At 49.9% G+C, this 18522-nt stretch overlaps 1 protein-coding gene across 3 annotated transcripts in view; it reads left to right on the top strand.

Annotated features, from left to right (window-relative positions):
- Window positions 1–4511: 4511 nt before the first annotated feature.
- Window positions 4512–18522, top strand: part of TCOF1 (treacle ribosome biogenesis factor 1) — a 38523-nt gene continuing 24512 nt past the window's right edge. For all 3 annotated transcript variants that reach the window (XM_077824193.1, XM_077824192.1, XM_077824190.1), the window contains exons 1-7: window positions 4512–4787; window positions 5627–5682; window positions 11422–11549; window positions 14705–14808; window positions 15637–15997; window positions 16865–16959; window positions 17603–17887. In XM_077824193.1, the coding sequence (XP_077680319.1) occupies window positions 4677–4787; window positions 5627–5682; window positions 11422–11549; window positions 14705–14808; window positions 15637–15997; window positions 16865–16959; window positions 17603–17887 (1140 nt within the window). In that variant the 5' untranslated portion in view covers window positions 4512–4676. The remainder of the gene's footprint in view (window positions 4788–5626; window positions 5683–11421; window positions 11550–14704; window positions 14809–15636; window positions 15998–16864; window positions 16960–17602; window positions 17888–18522) is intronic.

Genomic DNA, 18522 nt, shown 5'->3' with positions numbered 1-18522 from the left:
ACAGCCATTTTTGAAGGGCTATTCATGATTCAAGCGTGTGAGGCTTTGGACTCAAGTGACCCTGAACCACAGCAGACCTGCAAAGTGTCTCTCGCTTGGCATGAGTCGTGGGCAGTTAGTTCTCATTTTAAAACCAGTTTTATAGGGATGCACTCAACATTTTATAGGGATGCACTCAGTGCACAGTGTTTGTCCTGCCTTGCCAGCAGTCCCTTCTGGGTGTCTTTATGGCCATCTTTCCATCTGTCCCTCAGCCTCCAGGCCACCTAATTCCCCCCACTTTCCATTTTGCTGCTATTAGGACTTACTGTATTTCAGCCACTTTTCTTCTGGCTGAGGCGAAGGAGCCAAATCCTGCTTACTCCTGCAAACAGTGTCACTGCAGTCAGTGGGGCGGCTCGTGTGAGTAAGGCCAGCAGGAATTAGCCTTCTCTTTGGAGCCCTTCAACCTCATTCCTCACACAACTGAAGGGGACAGCAGCCCTCCTACCCAGGCTGACCCAAAGGGCTAAAAGGGGGATGTTTTGCAGTCACCCTAGCTCAAGCAAGTTAACCTGCTTGAAAAGCTCCATTACTATTCAGGCTAGGGGCAGCCTAAGCTACAACATGGCCATCTAACACAGCTTTAGCCTGCATGGGATTTCTCAATCATGTTAAACTGAGCGAGAGAGAGAGAGAGCACAAGTCAAATCCAGGCCTTGAGAAATGAGTGGTTTTTCTCAGGGTTGAAGTTGTGATTCCAGCATGTGAATCACAGCTCTAGCCACAAGGGGGCAGATTTTCAAAAGCACTTATGGGATTTAGGAGCACAACTCCCATTAACTTTGAATGGCACTTATGCGCCTAAATCTTTGCGGTGCTTTGGAAAAATATTGCTAGGCACCGAAATGGAAGCGAAAATCTGGCCATCTCCAGGTGCTGAGCACTTGAAATCCTGTTCATGAGTTTTTTAAACCTCTAGGCCTAGCTCTCTCCATGACCTAAGGCTAGTCACTAACTCAATACTTTACTGACGTACCTCCCAGAGGAGCGATGAGAATGACTGTAAAGAGTTTTGCAGATGGAAAATGCTAAGGAATATAGTCTCCTGTTTGACAGACAGATCATTAACCTCTGGACTAGTGGGGCAAGCTCTGCCTTTGGGTTCTGTTTTTAAATGAATCTTTGCAACAAACAGAAACTCTTTGAAGGGGGTGCCAGCGGACAGAGCACTCGACAGCTCAAGAGAAGCTCCTCGTGCAATTTCTTGTCAGAGATATGGGCACTGTATTGTACTGTGTAATTTATGCTCAGCCCCACTCAATTTTCTAAGAACAATTTCCCAGCAGTTGCAATGTTAGCTTTGTGGTGCACCAAAGCAAAGCAAATGGAAAGACTCCTGGAGGTAGAACAACCTTCCAGATGGGACCATGTCAAAGTAGGTCAACATCTGTGTCTAATTATATCTACAAGACAGAGTGTCCCATGTAAGTCCCTGGCATAGGCAGCGAGTTATATGGGCCCGTGGTGCCTGTGCTCCACCAATACTTCGAAACATGGGCCCAGCTCCAACGTTTCGGCTTACCGCGCTTTGCGGGGCCCCGCGGTTCAGGGGGATGCAGGGTCCAGGGTGGCCTGGGGGGTCAGCAGGGGGCCTGGCGCCGGCATCAGCAAGTGACCCAGCCCCAGCCCACCCCGCTCCATCGGCTCCCGACATTGCTCGGGGGAGGGGGTGGAAGCTGGAAAGAGGCGGGGTGGGCGGTTGGGGGAAGGGGTGGAATGGGGGAGGGGAGATGGCGGAGCAGGGGCGGACTGGAGCCGGGTCACTCACTGCTGCCGTTGCCAGGCCCTCCGAATCTCCCAGGCTGCCCTGAACCCCGTGTCCCCCGGAATTGTGGGGCCCCCCAAAGCATGAGGCCCAGGGCGGTTGTCCCAGTCCATCCTATGGACGGGATGGCTCTGCCTGGACCCCAAGTCCCCCTGAAGCGCAGGGCCCCCCAAAGCGCGGGGCCAAGGGCTGTTGCCTCAGTCTGTCCATGGACGGGATGGCTCTGGGACCTGTTCTGGGCACCACCAAAAATTATACAAACCTGGCACCCATGGTTTCTGGGTCCAATTCTCATGGCTGTTTGTACACTGAACTGACTTTCATGAAGTCACTCCTGATTTGCCCCAGAGCAAGTGAAAGAAGAATCAGGCCTTCAATCTCTTACTCTCTAACAATCAAGCAATTTACAAAAAGAAAAGGAGTACTTGTGGCACCTTAGAGACTAACCAATTTATTTGAGCATAAGCTTTCATCACGAAAGCTCATGCTCAAATAAATTGGTTAGTCTCTAAGGTGCCACAAGTCCTCCTTTTCTTTTTGCGAATACAGACTAACATGGCTGCTACTCTGAAACAAGCAATTTACAGCATTACGAGTCATTTAAAACCTAACAAAGGACTGTTTGAATTCTACCTCACTTACATTTCTCCAGCTCAGCAGCTCAGTCAGGGGCTCCGACCCACTCACCAAAATGCACTGGGCATATTCATATTGCTGGCCAATGATCCATCAGTGAGTCACTCACTGAAACAACTAGCCAGAGTCTGTCTTGCTGGAACTGTAAGGCTGCAACCTGGCCAGTGGCGTTATTACCTTAGATGATGATGATGATGATGGTTGGGGAGATTTAGCTTCAAAGCCAGCTGGAACTCAGCCAGTGTTATATTTAATCTCTTCAATAAATACAAATAAAGGTTCTGTATTTGCACTTTGAACATTATTAAACCTTCCAAAAATAAACCCACACCTCTGCCATAATAAACGTAGCCAGCTTTTTCCTGGAAGGTATCAGCACCGTGGAGGAGGGGGGTTGTTGTGTGTTTGTGTGGTTACTGGGCTGTCCACCCCCGTCCCACTCACTCTGCTACTTTGTGTCCCAGGATTGGTTTTTAAGAAAAAATGGTGGAAGCCCAAATGCATGTTCCCCAAAACAGCCGAATGCCAACTCAGCACTAAAGCAGTCAAAGTGGCTGTCAGATCAGGACTATTCTGAGGTTGTTACACTGAGTTCCATGCGGCTGTGCATGTGTTTTTAGGCCTCATGAAATTTGGTGTTTATCTTAAAGTTCCTGGAGTCACAGGCTTATGTCAGAATTCCAGCTTTCATTTTGTTTAAAAGTGTTTCTAGCCCACGTGTTCACAGAGAAAAGTGTGCAGATCTGACCCACAAACACTTAGAAGCCAAAAGGCAAGTAAAATGAATTCCCAAACTTTTATAATTAAAAAATCTTATGATTTTAAGGGAATCTCATTATTTTGGAGCCCGACTCATGTTTTTTATACTGCGTGGAGTTGGCAGCCCTGCTGGGGAGTTGTTTAAAACGGAGGTTCTGCCTGCTCTCTGTTAACTATCCCATGGCACTTTTCATAAAAGAGTTGAACTCATGTCAGTGGCCAAAATTTCTGTACAGAGTATCTGTCCCTATTTAGGAGAAAATAACCTTATTTTCAAAAATTGTTTAGGAAAGTAGCTATCATTTGTCAACGCTCTCCCTCAAGCTCTCCCAATTAATGATCGTCCTTTGGCTTAGAAGATGTATAAATGCCCCTATTTATAGTCTCTATTTAAATCTTTCAAATGTCCCTGTCTGATACCCTCCACCCCAGAAGTGGCTGCATCCAGTGGTGTTCTAGGTATCTGAGGCATGATCCATTGAAGTCACTTCCACTGACTACAACGGGCATCACCTCAGGCTTGTAGTTTGCAAGTGTTTTGGAATTCTTTGCGATGGGAGGTGCAACATAAATGTAAATAGAAAAGGCGTACTTGTGGCACCTTAGAGACTAACCAATTTATTGGAGCATAAGCATTCAGTGCATCCGATGAAGTGAGCTGTTGCTCACGAAAGCTTATCCTCCAATAAATTGGTTAGTCTCTAAGGTGCCACAAGTCCTCCTGTTCTTTTTGCCAATACAGACTAACACGGCTGCTACTCTGAAACCTGTCACTGTGCCGAGGAAGGAGTCCGGGGCAGAGCGTGCGCCTCACCGCAACCAAGCCCCCTCCATTCACCCCCAGCCATCTGAGGGGGGCCAGCCCCCACGGGTGGGCAAACCAGCCACCTCTCCCTGCATGCACGTGCCTGGCCCCTGACACCGGGGTTCGTCCCCCTCCACACGGTGCCAGAAAATCCCCACGGCCCAGCTGTGCCACGACAACGGCGTTTCGGGGCGGCAAGCGGGGCAATGGCCTGGGGCCCCACCCCACGCAGGGGGCCCCGCAAGGCTACATTGCTCAGGCTTCGGCCCCCAGTGGTGGGGCTCAGGCCCCTCGCAGCGGGGCTTCAGCTTTCTGCCTTGGGCCCCCCTGCGCCCTGAACCCTGCTCGCCCCCCCGCGCTGGGCCCCGCGCTCCGCCCCGCCCCCCAGGCAGGGCCGCCGCCCGCGGGCCTCTGGCGGCCCGGAGCCACGAGGAGGCGGCGGCGGCGACCCGGGCGGACTACACTTCCCAGCAGGCCCCGGGCCGCGAGCGGGGAAGAGGAAGCCCGGCGCGTGGTGCCCGTGGTCAAAGGGGACTAGAGGCAGCGGGAGGTGCCTAAGGGGGCATGTGTCTCCCTGCGTCCCCGCTGCAGCCCCGGTGCACGAGCCGCCAGGCCGCCCGGGCGTCGCCCCAGCGGCCGTAGTCAGGGCGGAGGCCGGGCGGGAGCAGCATGGCAGCGCCGAGCACGGGCCCGAGGGAGCTGCTGGCCCTCATTCACCAGCATCTGCTGCGCGCTGGCTACGCCAAGGCAGCGCGGGAGCTGCAGCTGCAGCTCGGCCAGGTAACCCTACAGCACCCCCACGTGGGGACCCGGGCACGGCTGCCCCTGGGCTCCCCTGAGCGCGTGGGCAGGTGTAACCCCGCAGCACCCCCACGTGGTGCTCCTGGACTCCCCTGAGCAGGTAACCCTGCAGCACCCCCACGTGGGGACCCGGGCACGGCTGCTCCTGGGCTCCCCTGAGCGCGTGGGCAGGTGTAACCCTGCAGCACCCCCACGTGGTGCCCCTGGGCTCCCCTGAGCGCGTGGGCAGGTGTAACCCTGCAGCACCCCCACGTGGTGCCCCTGGGCTCCCCTGAGCGCGTGGGCAGGTGTAACCCTGCAGCACCCCCACGTGGTGCCCCTGGGCTCCCCTGAGCAGGTAACCCTGCAGCACCCCCACGTGGTGCCCCTGGGCTCCCCTGAGCAGGTAACCCTGCAGCACCCCCACGTGGTGCCCCTGGGCTCCCCTGAGCAGGTAACCCTGCAGCACCCCCACGTGGGGACCCGGGCACGGCCGCTCTGGGCTCCCCTGAGCACCTGGGCAGGTGTAACCCTGCAGCACCCCCACGTGGGGACCCGGGCACGGCTGCTTCTGGGCTCCCCTGAGCACCTGGGCAGGTGTAACCCTGCAGCACCCCCACGTGGGGGCCAGGGCATGGCTGCCCCAGGGGCTGGGCTCCCCTGAATCCATGGGCAGGTGACCCTTTATCACTAGCACATTGGGCTAGTCTGGAGGGGCCAGGGTGAGACGTACTGGTTCATGTCTGTCGTGCCCCATGGCGTTACTTTGAACTCCATAATCTGTGTGCTTTCGTGAGGTAAACACAGTGCCCATTGTTTCCTTTCTTCTTCTCCTACAGAAGGAGTTTCCTCCACAGTTGACCTCTCTTGAGGACATCTTCACCCACTGGCAAAAGTAAGTCTGTCTGAGAGGGAATGGTTATGAAGTGGAAGGCAGGTCATATCTCACTCTCCTCATAGAAATAACCAGGTTTGATTACATTGGTATGTCTGATTAATTGGAATGGGGCAATTTGGAAATATTCCCACTAATGTCAAGATGGTCATGTACCTAGGATGAAAGTGTCTCTAACCCTAACCCAGACAACACCCCTGTTTGGGCTGAAATTTCTCAGCCCAGAGGGCAGGCCTTACCTTTAGCATCCAGCTTTCTAATGTAATATTCTCGCTGGTGACTTTTTTGAGGTATTAGAGGAGGGGGAGCATGTTTCACCAGTTTAGATGTTTTCCTAGTGATTTCTTTCCCGTGGACTAACCCCATTGACTTCATTAGGATTTCATTAGAGACCGGTTGTGCAAGTAACCTACTTGTGTGCATGTTTGCAGCATTGGGGCCTTCATGTTAATAAAGAATGAAATGATGGTGTTCAGCATCCACTCGTTCTCTATGGGCTGTTTGCTGTGTTTTAACCCATAGAAGGGTGATGCTACACGGGGTGAAATCTGATTTATGACAGCCGCCAAAGGGATCCGAAAAAATCTCTTAGCTAGGGCTACAAGAGTCAGCCTGTACCGAGTCATTTGCAGGAGAAATACCTGAGTCGAGAGAGTTATTCAAGGTTGAACCAAATTTTACTAATAACCCCAGAGAATAGTTTATAGGTTTCATTGTATCTAAAGTATCACACAATGAAATACTGTGTATCCTGACAGTCCTTGGCCCTCTCCTTACTCTTGCTGTGTATCTCTCTGATCTCCTTTCTTTCATGTTTATTGCCCTATGTGATCATGAGAAACTCTACAACTTGATTCAAGAAACTCAACTGATGCAAAGGTGGAGCTGAAATTTAATTTTCTGTGCTACTACCTTAATGTCTTAATTTGCATTGCACCATGACAGATCATTCTAGATACTCCTACAACCACCCGTATATTACATAAGTGTATTTTTTCAAAATGCACATGTAATGTTACCCTATAATACCACCCCCACTCATGCAACCCCAAACACACCCTTCGTTTATTGTCTTTCTTTGCTGTTATGTCTAGACTAGAGTCTAAACTAGTCGTGGCAGGGACCTATCATTGTATTTATCTATCCGATACCATGCTTACCAAAAGCACCATAACCTGGAGAGGTTCTTCTTCTTGGAACAACTTTCTCTGTCTCTCAATTTTTGGCCTTGAAGATGATGCCCCTCCCCTTCTTGACCCATCTTAATAGCATCCAAGCACACTCCCTTTCATCCATCGCTCTGCAGCCATTACACGTCTGGCTAAGGAGAACGGGATGGGACTTTCTTTGGAGCCTTTTAATACTCTCCTTAAGCAGCCAGAGAGGCTTCATTTAAGTGGTTAAAAAAAATAGTCTCTTCTCATCTTACATAGTCGGGTTATGAAGGGAATTGATACATAGAATGGTTATATAGGATCAGATTGGAAGAGAAGACCCAATCTGTTGTTGTAACACATTTGCCTTATGCAGAGTAGCTGTAGCCATGTCTGTCCGGGATATTCGAGAGGCTAGGTGGGTAAGGTAATATCTCTTATTGGTCTGACTTCTGCTGGTGACAGAGACAAGCTTTCGAGCCACACAGAGCTCTTCTTCGGGTCTGGGAAAGTACTCTCACCAACAGAAGTTGGCGCAGTAAAAGGTTTTGCCTTAGACAATTTAGCTCGAACAGAGATTATGCGCCTGATGCAGAGATTATTGGGTGAGGTTCTTTGGCCTGTGTTATGCATGAGGCCACATTAGATGATCAGAATGGTCCCTTCTGCTCTGAAAAATCGGAGGGCTTGTCTAGACTTGAAATGCTGCAGCTGCAGCGCTTCAGTGTAGAGCCTACCTACGGTGGTGGGCGGGGTTCTGGAACTCGAAAAAGAGTCCCGCAAAAAGTGGAAATTAGGTTAAATTACAACGGATGAATATAAACAAATAATACAAGTATGTAGGGGCAGAATTAGAAAGGCCAAGGCACAAAATGAGACTAAACTAGCTAGAGACATGATGAAGGGTAACAAGAAAACATTCTACAAATACACTAGAAGCAAGAGGAAGACCCGGCAATTAATCAATGAGGGAGGGGAAACAATAATAGAAAATGTGGAAATGGCAGAGGTGCTTAATGGCTTCTCTGTTTCGGTTTTCACCAAGAAAGTTGGTGGTTATTGAATGTCTAAACATAGTGAATGCCAGTGAAAATGAGGTAGGATCAGAGGCTAAAATAGGGAAAGAACAAGTTAAAAATTACTTAGACAAGGTAGATGTCTTCAAGTCACCAGGGCCTGATGAAATACATCCTAGAATATTCAAGGAGCTGACTGAGGAGATATGAGTCATTAGGGATTATCTTTGAGAAGTCATGGAAGACGGGAGAGATTCCAGAGGACTAGAAAAGGGCAAATACAGTGCCCATCTATAAAAAGGGGAATAAGAACAACCTGGGGAATTACAGACCAGTCAGCTTAACTTCTGTACCCAGAAAGATAATGGAGCAAATAATTAAGCAATCAATTTCCAAACACCTATAAGATAATAAGGTTATAAGTAACAGTCAGCATGGATTTGTCCAGAACAAATCGTGCCAAACCAACCTGATAGGGTTGACAGGGTAACAAATCTTGTGGCTGGTGGGGAAGCGGTAGATGTGGTATAGCTTGACTTTACTAAAGCTTCTGATTTTTTGTCTAACATGACCTTCTCATATACAAACTAGGGAAATACAAACTAGATGAAGCTACTATAAGGTGGGAGCAAAACCAGTTGGAAAACCGTTCCCAGAGAGTAGTTATCAGTGTTTCATAGTCAAGCTGAAGGGCATAATGAGTGGGGTCCTGCAGGGATCAGTTCTGGATCCGGTTCTATTCAATATCTTCATCAGTTATTTAGATAATGGTATACAGAGTAAACTTTGCGGATGATACCAAGCTGGGAGGGATTGCAAGTGCTTTGGAGGATAGGATTAAAATGCAAAATGATCTGGACAAACTGGAGAAATGGTCTGAAGTAAATAGGATGAAATTCAATAAGGACAAATGCCAAGTACTCTACTTAGGAAGGAACAATCAGTTGCACACACACAAAATGGGAAATGACTGCGTAGGAAGGAGTACTGCAGAAAGGGATCTGGGGGTCACAGTGCATCACAAGCTAAATATGAGTCAGTGGTATAACACTGTTGCAAAAAAGCAGACATCATTCCGGACGTATTAGCAGGAGTGTTGTAACCAAGACATGAGAAGTAATTTGTCCGCTCTACTCCGTGCTGATTAGGCCTCAGCTGGAGTATTGTGTCCAGTTCTGGGTGCCACATTTCAGGAAAGATGTGGACAGATTGGAGAAAGTCCAGAGAAGAGCAACAAAAATGATTAAAGATCTAGAAAACATGACCTATGAGGGAAGATTGAAAAAATTGGGTTTCTTTAGTCTGGAAAAGAGAAGACTGAGTGGGGACATTATAACAGTTTGGTACGTAAAAGATTGGAGGGAGGTAAATTGCTCTCGTTAACTTCTGAGGATAGGACAAGAAGCAATGGGCTTAAATTGCAGCAAGGGCGGTTTAGGTTAGACATTAGGAAAAACTTCCTAACTGTCAGGGTGGTTAAGCGGTGGAATAAGTTGCCTAGGGAGTTTGGAATCTCTGCCATTGGAGATTTTTAAGAGCAGACTAGACAAACAGGGGCCTGTCCAGGATGGTCTAGATCAGTGGTTCTCAACCTACTTACTATTGTGGTCTGAAGATTGAGAACCACTGTGCCAGACACACACTGGCCTGCCCAGCCCTGCACTGCCAGCATGCCCCTTCCCCTTGAGGGCAGGCCTGTGTCACACTGACTCCCTATGCCCAGCGCTCCCCTGTCCAGTCCCCCCACCCCCTGAGACCCCTGCACAGAGCGGGGCCAGGAGTGGAGCCCTGCGTAAAGCCTGGGGGTGCTGTAGCACTTCCCAAACCCCTAGTTCCTGCACCTATGCTGCCCAGAACCCCCCACAAACCTCTCCACTGCCCAGCACCCCCTACCTCTCACTGGCCAGATCCCTGCCCCCGGACCCACCCCACTTCCCTGCACCCCTGTTACATTCACTGTTTTGCTGGGAGATGACTTTGTCTGCCAGGCAATCACAGGCCAGGCTCTCTCCCTCAGGACCCACTTGCCCAGTGTCAAAGTTTGACTCAGACTCACAATTTATCAGACCACTCTGTTTTATTAGCAAAGCTGCTCTGCTAATACATTTAGAAGTGAACCCCCCCGAGTGGGGCTTGTGTCTTTTTAATTTATACAGTTTTTTGGAGAACAAGTTACAGAGAAGTTACAGACAAAAGAAGAAAAATATTTTAGTCACCACGCTTCGAGATCCCTGAGACCAGTCACGTATCTTCAATTACCTGCCACCCTTAACAATCTCCTTTAACAGCTTCCAGTTAACTAATTGCCCTTCACACCTTCCATTCTGATGCCTGCTTCTTAGACGTGCTGGCTCTATCTTAATTGCTTCTCCATTCAAAAGCTAACTGTCCCTACGTGTGCTCCCTCAGATACTTTGTAACATGTTTTGGCATGCCCTCTCATATACAATGTATCCAGCATGTCCCCTTATACAACGTTATACTTATACTTCCACACCAGCCAGGCCCCCTGCATTGGACTGCTGAGCTCTTCACTTGCCACAGGGGCCTGCTTCGCCTTCCCTGCTGGCAGGAGCGCTCTTGCCAGGCTCCGTGGGGCCGGCCATCCCTCAACCGGCCCCACCCCATGCCGGACCAGATCGACAAACGGAATTTTTTTTTTTCACACATAGCTGGGCTGCAGCTGTGTGCTAATTGGGCTGTGGCTTGAGAACTGCTGGATAATACTTAGTCCTGCCACGAACACAGGGGACTGGACTAGATGACCTCTCAAGGTCCCTTCCAGTCCTACAAGTCTATGATTTTCACCCATAAATCCAGTTCATATCATAATTTTGTGTCCCCTAGGTGTGACCATCCAAGTCTGAATGGGTGTGTAGCCTCTAGGTCATGGGTCAGTTTTGCATCACGATCCATTAGCCTCCATATACCTGTTTGGAGCTTGTCCTGTAGGACCAAGCCATATAAAACAAGTCTAGCCAGTGCTGAGTTCTAACGTGAGGCTGACTAGACATTTAAATAGAGCACTGGACTGGGGCTCAGGAGTTCAGGGTTTTATTCCTAGCTCTGCCATTGGCCTGCTGGGTGACCTTGGGCAAGCAGCTTGCCTGATCTGTGCCTCAGTTTCCCCATTGGTAAAATCTGGGTAATGATACTGACCACCTTGGTAAAGCACATTGAGATGCTCTGAGGAAAAGCGCTAGATAAGCGTTTAATCATTTGACTGTCGGAGCAAGAACAGCATTTTTCCAAATACTTGAGGCTAATTTTCCTGACTCTGGCTACTGGCCCTGCCCTATACAGATGGAATTCATTTCTAGCCATCTCTCCTCTTCACGTTCCTGTGAAGTGTCACATCCAGGGTTTGGCTAAGAAGGATTATGGGGAATTCTCTTCAGATCAACCTAAGTCGCTCCAGAGTCAGGCACCTGAGGTTACTGCGGAGGAATGGCAGTTCCTATGCTGACCCTGGGGGAAGAAGGCTGGGTGAATTGATAAGTGTTTCTGCTATTTAATGCCATTTCCCTTTTTAACACCACCTCCCTGTTCTTGAAAAATCTCTCCTACAGAACTCCTTCAAACACCAAGAAACGAAAGACAAGCAACTTGGGGGCAGGCATTCCAGGAAAGAAGATCAGGGTGCCTGATCCCCAGAGCAGCTCTGAAAGTTCGGAAGAGGAAACAAAAGCTGGGAAGGGTAAGAGCCAAGAACGGCCCACGTGGATCGGACAACAGAGAGGGCTAGCAGGCAACAGGTGCAGCTGATGCTCAGATAGCTTAATAATATGTGGCTCACCGCTGTTCTAGCGGAGCTTGTTATAGTGTGGCCTAGTGGTTAGAGCCACAGATTGGGACTCGGAAGATCTGGGTTCTAAACCCAGTTCTTCCACTGGCCTGCTGGACATGGGCAGTGGGTGGAGCCGCCTCTCTGGGGAGGCTAGCCCCTGACTCCACCCCTTCCTCCCGTGCCCTCCCCATGGCCAGAGCCCCGAGACCCCCTGTGTCGCATTCCCCCCCCAGTGGCTGGAGCCACAAGCCCCCTGCCCAGAGAGGTGCCCCCCCGGCTGCAGAAGCCCTGGGCCAGCCGAAGCCCCAAGGCCCGCCCGGAGAAGCCCTGGGATGGCCGAAGCCACGCAGTGCCTCCCCTCCCCAGACCCAACCTGTGCAGGAACCTGCAAAGGTCATCATAAAGCAAAAACTTTGCTGCCAAACCCCGCACCCAGGGGCCGCGGCAGCGCTGGGGGAGGCAGAACCTCCCCTGGCCTATTATACCCACCGCCCATGCTGCTAGGTGACCCCGAGCAAGTCATTTTTACCTCTGTGCCTCAATTTCCCTATCTCTGCAGTTGAGTGCAGCTGCTGGGAGGAGCGGCGGTTTCCCATTTGAGCCCCGTTCACCAGCGAGGAGTCTGGGGCAGACTAACCGAGAACTCAGGATTGGCTGCATGCACAAGCAGCAGGCTCTTAGGAGGACTTGCCATAGGTCAGCCCAGGGGGAATGCTTTTTTTTTCTTTTTTTTTTTTTTTTTAAAGCTTACCCATGTGATTTCAGCCAGGTCTGGTGGAGGAGCTGAGCTCTTCCACTGCCTCTCTGGCAGGCTGTTCCCGGTAGCCTGTTAGTCTGTATCAGCAAAAACAACGAGGAATCCTTGTGGCACCTTAGAGACTAACAAATTTATTTGGGCATAAGCTTTCATGGGCTAGAACCCACTTCATCAGATGCATGGAGTGGAAAATACAGTAGCAGGTGTGTGTGTGTGTGTGTATATATGTATACACACACAGAGAGACAGACAGACAGCATGTGAAAAGATGGGAGTTGCCTTACCAAGTGGGGGGGTCAGTCTAACAAGACAATTCAATTAACAGTAAATACCAAGGGAGGGAAAATCACTTTTGGGCCTTTCTTGTAGAAGGTGACTTCTAGGTACCCTTCTGGCTCTGTGAGTCTGTTTCTTAACTTCACCAGGTGGGTACTGTAGTTTTAAGAACGCTTAATAGAGATCCTGTAGGTGTTTGTTTCTGTCTGAGGAATTGGAGCAAATGCGGTTGTATCTTAGAGCTTGGCTGTAGACAATGGATCGTGTGATGTGGTCTGGATGAAAGCTGAAGACATGTAGGTAACCATAGTGGTCAAACACCTACAGGATCTCTATTAAGCATTCTTAAAACTACAGTACCCACCTGGTGAAGTTAAGAAACAGATTGACAGAGCCAAAAGGGTACCCAGAAGTCGCCTACTACAGGACAGGCCCAACAAAGAAAGTAACAGAACGCCACTAGCCGTCACCTACAGCCCCCAACTAAAACCTCTCCAGCGCATCAGCAAGGATCTATAACCTATCCTGAAGGACGATCCCTCACTCTCACAGACCTTGGGAGACAGGCCAGTCCTCGCTTACAGACAGCTCCCCAACCTGAAGCAAATACTCACCAGCAACTACACACCACACAACAAAAACACTAACACAGGAACCAAACCCTGCAACAAATCCTGGTGCCAACTCTGTCCGCATATCTATTCAAGGGACACCATCATAGGACCTAACCACATCAGCCACACCATCAGGAGCTCATTCACCTGCACATCTACCAATGTGGTATATGCCATCATGTGCCAGCAGTGCCCCTCTGCCATGTACATTGGCCAAACCAGACAGTCTCTGTGCAAAAGAATAAATGGACAGAAATCTGACATCAGGAATTACAACATTCAAAAACTAGTAGGAGAACACTTCAACCTCCCTGGTCACTCAATAACAGACTTCAAAGTGGCAATTCTTCAACAAAAAAACTTCAAAAACAGACTCCAATGAGAAACTGCAGAAGTGGAATTAATTTGCAAATTGGACCCCATCAAATTAGGCCTGAATAAAGACTGGGAGTGGATGGATCATTACAAAAACTGATTTTACCATACTAATTTCCCCGTACTGTTATTCACACCTTCTTGTCAACTGTTTGAAATGGGGCCACCTCATTACCACTACAAAAGTGATTTTTTTTCCTCCCTTGGTATCCTAGTGTTAATTGAATTGTCTCATTAGACTGACCCCCCACTTGGTAAGACAACTCCCATCTTTTCATGTACGGTGTGTGTGCGCATGTGTAATATATACCTGCTACTGTATTTTCCACTCCATGCATCTGATGAAGTGGGTTCTAGCCCACGAAAGCTTATGCCCAAATAAATTTGTTAGTCTGTAAGGTGTCACAAGGACTCCTCGTTGTTCCTCTAGCCTAATGTTTAAAGGTGGGATGCTAGATGGAGTTACCAAGCTCAGTCTAATTACTGCCTTCTAAAACTCTAGCCAAGAAAAATCCATCGAACTCTAGCACATGCTAAACTCACTAAGGTAAATATTATGGGAGAGCCCCTAGAGCTCAGCCTAAGTGGGTTAAATTGCATCTGCGTTGAAGTTCAGTGGTGTTTTCAGTCAAGTTAAGCTAACTTGATTTGGGTGAGGGGAGAGCATGTTTTTCCTAGTCCACACAAGGCCTCTCTAATAATACCATCATTACATCTCGATATTCATAGATTAATACACAGCAGTTCCTGCTGTGTCCATATCGTTATTCTATCTCTGCTCCATGTCCGCCACAAACAGCCAGGGATTTCTCTCAACTAAAGAGAACTTGACTCTTTGCTCGTAGAGAGGAGGGGTGAGAGGTAGGGGAAGAGAACTCTTCATGGAGCAACAAGGTCTTTCCTCCGACACCATGGTAATGTGCAGAACCAGCTTCTGCAGCGCCAGGGGTCTGTAGCTAGTACTGCCTTTGTCTCCAGTTGAGGGGAAGCTAGTCTTGTGTTTTGAGTCTCTGCATATTGTGGCTTTCCCTTCTGTGTGGCAGCTGGCGCCCCTGTTGTGACTAACTCCACGGTGCAGGCAGAGAGCAGGGGGGACGAAGGCTCCTCTTCAGAAGAGGAGGCAGCGGCTGGAAAGCAAATAAAGGAGGTAAGGTGACGCTTGCCTCTGGGCCGCCCCCCAAGGCTGCTAGTGGCCTGCGGCTAGGACTGCATTAGAAAGTTCTAGCAATGCCTGCTTGGGGGAGGGGGTGGTGTTTGTCACAGACCCTAGTTAGGACAGCAAAAAAGAGCTTTTGATGCTCCAGTTTATTTCATCTGGGGAGCCCGTATAAGCTATACTGACGAGTGCTTCAGCTCTGCGAGGGTTTGCCAGTATGGTTGTACTGACAGCCCTCTTCTGCTATAGACAGGCCTGAGGGAGCTGTGCATACGGCTTTGTAAAGGGGAAATCGACTGTGGAGGTTGAACCTGTTCTCATGGAAAGTGCTTTTCATTCACTTTGAAGAGTTAAGAGACTTGAGCGTTGTTTAGATGTGGCACTAATGAGAGAGAGAGAGGGAGGTTAGAGGAGCACTGAACTCCCTCTTTACTCCATGTGCCAGTTAATTAGGTGCTCGCTTCAGGGGAACAAAACACAAAAGCCTCATCCAAACCTCTTCTGCCTGATTGGGGCAGTAACCACAGCAAAACTCTGCGTGGGTTGCTGGTGTCCTGGAGAAGTGCCCTCTGAAGGCCAGCTACATTGCGGGTGTGAGTCCCTTGAGCTCCCTGGTGGAGCTCCGTGGATGAACGTGTCTCCGAGTGCCTCTGTTTAAATGCAAAGACTTTAGCCTCTGTGTCAGAGCGCATTAACGACTCGATACGTTTTGGCATTTTCTGGGCGGTGGTTCCTAAAATCTAGTTCAGAGCATTCACGATTCCATGAAGAGGACAAAAGGCTGTCCTGGAACTGACTTTCTTTTGTTGTTTCCTCCAGGTGAGAACTACTGCGGCGGGTAGCAAAGCTGCTAACTCTCTGCAGCATGCTGCCCAAAACAAAGCCAATGCCACTTCAGGTAAGCCTGGGGCTGCTGCTGTAGTTCAGACCAGAGCAGGAAAGAGCAAAGGCATCTCAAATAAGCTCACGCCTGGTGCTCCAGCTACTTCTTCAGCTCCGGCCCAAGCTGGGCAGAAGAAAGCCAGCGCTGGTAAGCCAGGACCTGCTGCAGCAACTCAGGCCAAAAAAAGCAAAGCAGCAGCTACTGCAAAGGCAGCAGAGAGCTCTGAAAGCAGCGATTCGTCAGAGAGTGAGGAAGGGGAGAAGATGCCAGCAGCAAAGCTCCCAGCTCCCAAGTCAGGTGAGAAGCCCATGGGCTTGGGATGCATTTCCTAAAGCATTGCACAGCTGTTGTGCTGGTCGTGAGACGTACATCTCTGTTCTGGCTTTGCAGTATATCAGGTCTGAATTACTTTCCTACTAATGCCGCAGGCCTCGTGGCTTCAGCTCTCCTGGCAGATAATCATCAAACCAAAACTGCTCCCTGTAGAGACTAAAGAAACCTGGCAGAAGCAGAAGCAACACAAGCACTGCCAGTCACAACCAGATCAGGCTGCATTCAGGGCCATATTGCTTGGATCTGCGATACAGAGAAATGGATGGGATCTAGCGTCTGGGGGAGCAAATGCTATAGTTAAGGTCTCGTTCAGTGCCCAGTACAATGGAGCGCTGACATGTCCGGGCCACTGGATGATACCAGAACGCTGCTTTATTCTGAGCACTCTGAAAAAGTCACTGAAACTTTCCATGTTTGGTCTCAAGCCAGAAGTGAATTGTTATTGATGTTTTGAGGGGAAAATCCCCAGAAAAGAAATGCTCCAAGCTTGGGACTTGATCTGGCAATGAGGGTGTGTGTGTGTAAGTGTCCACACTGCACTTACTCCAGGAGCGGGGACTTGGGATGACTGTCCTCTTTGAGGGAGGGTCTCCTAAACGGGTGTGGGGGGTTAATCTTCAATATGTGACCGGAAAATTTTTTTGACATGCTCAGTAGGTTCCTAAGATTTTAGCAGTGTCACTGGGCCCTGCCCCCATGCAACATGACTGTAGCCTCTCCCCTGTGCCTTCTGACTGGTTCCCATAACCTAAAAGCTGCATGAATATAGCTCTCTGCATGGACTCGACAAGAGAGCACAGTGTGAGTGACGTCTCCTCTCTGGTGTTTCAGCACTGAAGCAAACGGTGGGAAAGGCAGAGAGTAGCTGTGAGGACTCGAGCGATGAGACTTCCTCTGAAGAGGAATTAAAAACCCCAGCGCTCCAGGTATCTACCTCCAAGAGGGTCCACTGAGTGCTTTGAGCATTCCCCACCACCACCACCCATACACATCCTCTAACCTCCCAGGGCTGTGTGTTGTTAAGGCCCTTCCCCAGACTGACAGCGGGGCAGGGACTAGGAACAGTTTTCTCTGAAGCCAGGGCACTGAGGAAACAGACCCATCCCCACCCCACCCAACAGCACCTCCCAGCCTCTGTCAGCTCCAGAGGGAAAGTCTGGGTCCCGCTCTCTCACTAGAGGGTTAGAGCAGAGGGAGGAGCAAACCCTGAGCCGCTCTGACCTGTAGGATGCACTTGATGCAGACATGTGGGATACTGAGAACCCAGAGAGTGTAAAATGACTGACGCAGCCTGTTGTGCTGGTGAAACGAAAGTCCCCAAACCGCCATCTCTAGTGTAAACTAACCTACCACAGAGTCACCAGTTGCTGCCTGACCCAGGGGCCTTGCACTGAATTGTGGTATAGCTGTAGAGTGGGGGACCCTCGTTTGTAGCTAATCCCACCCCCTGATCAAGGCCTGTGCCCTGGGCTAACCTCGCCCCCTGACTGCCTTTCGGCTTCCTCCCACCCCCACTCCTGCACAGATGTTCCATACCCCTCCTCAGTGAGTCTCTTCTCTCGTCTCCAGACAAAACCAGCTGTGAAAGCAGCGCAGGTCAACGCAACACCAGTGAAAAGCGCGCCAGCCACTCCAGCACCCACCAAGAGGACCCCAGGGAAAGTGTCTGACCCAGCTCCATGGATGCCAACAGTAGATACACCAACCCAGAGCAAACCTGGAGCTGCAAAGGTGACCGCTCCTGCAAAGGTGACCGCTCCTGCAAAGGCTGCTGGGAGTGCAAAGGCAGAGGACACCTCTGCGAGCAGCGACTCGTCGGACAGTGATGATGAGGAAGCCACATCAGCAGCACAGGTGGGTCAGTTTGAGCCGATCATCCCTCACACCTGTCCCGAGGCCTGGGGATGCTATGAATGGCAACCTTGTAAAAGGGGCACCGTGCACAGCAAGCTGGCACTTGCAACAGGGTAGTTAATGGTCCCAGGTTGTTTCCACTGTAAACTTCAAGCGACCAGTTGAAAATGAAGTGTGCTGATTTCAACAGACAAAAGTTGCACGAGTGCTTTTAACCAAAATCCAACACAGGCATTCTCCACCCAAGAAAGGAAAATTCTACTCTAACCCTTCCGAGTTCTATATCTGATCCATGGAAAGATGGCAATTCACAGCTGAGTGTTGGATCTGCAATATCTGCAAACTCTAGCGCTACCTGATTTCTGCTGCTTTTGTGTCTGGGCAGGGGAGGCTTGGTCCTGTTCACCATTGGTTCCTGTGCCATGGTGCATGTTAAACAGAGCCGTTCATGTTCTTGTGCAGTAGGCAGCCTTTTCTCCCCCCACTGTTTGTTTGTTTGCCGCTGTGACCAGTTACACAGCAGATTTTTGAGGAATTTCAGTCATTGCTCCCTCACTCTAGGAGATTTCTTCCAGTGGCCAGGAGGACTGACGAGGGACGCCTGGCTCGCCACACTAGTCCCCCATCCTCTCTTG

Source organism: Eretmochelys imbricata, chromosome 8, assembly GCF_965152235.1.
Source record: "Eretmochelys imbricata isolate rEreImb1 chromosome 8, rEreImb1.hap1, whole genome shotgun sequence".
NCBI lineage: Eukaryota > Metazoa > Chordata > Testudines > Cheloniidae > Eretmochelys > Eretmochelys imbricata.
This window is presented reverse-complemented; position numbering and strand designations above follow the sequence as displayed.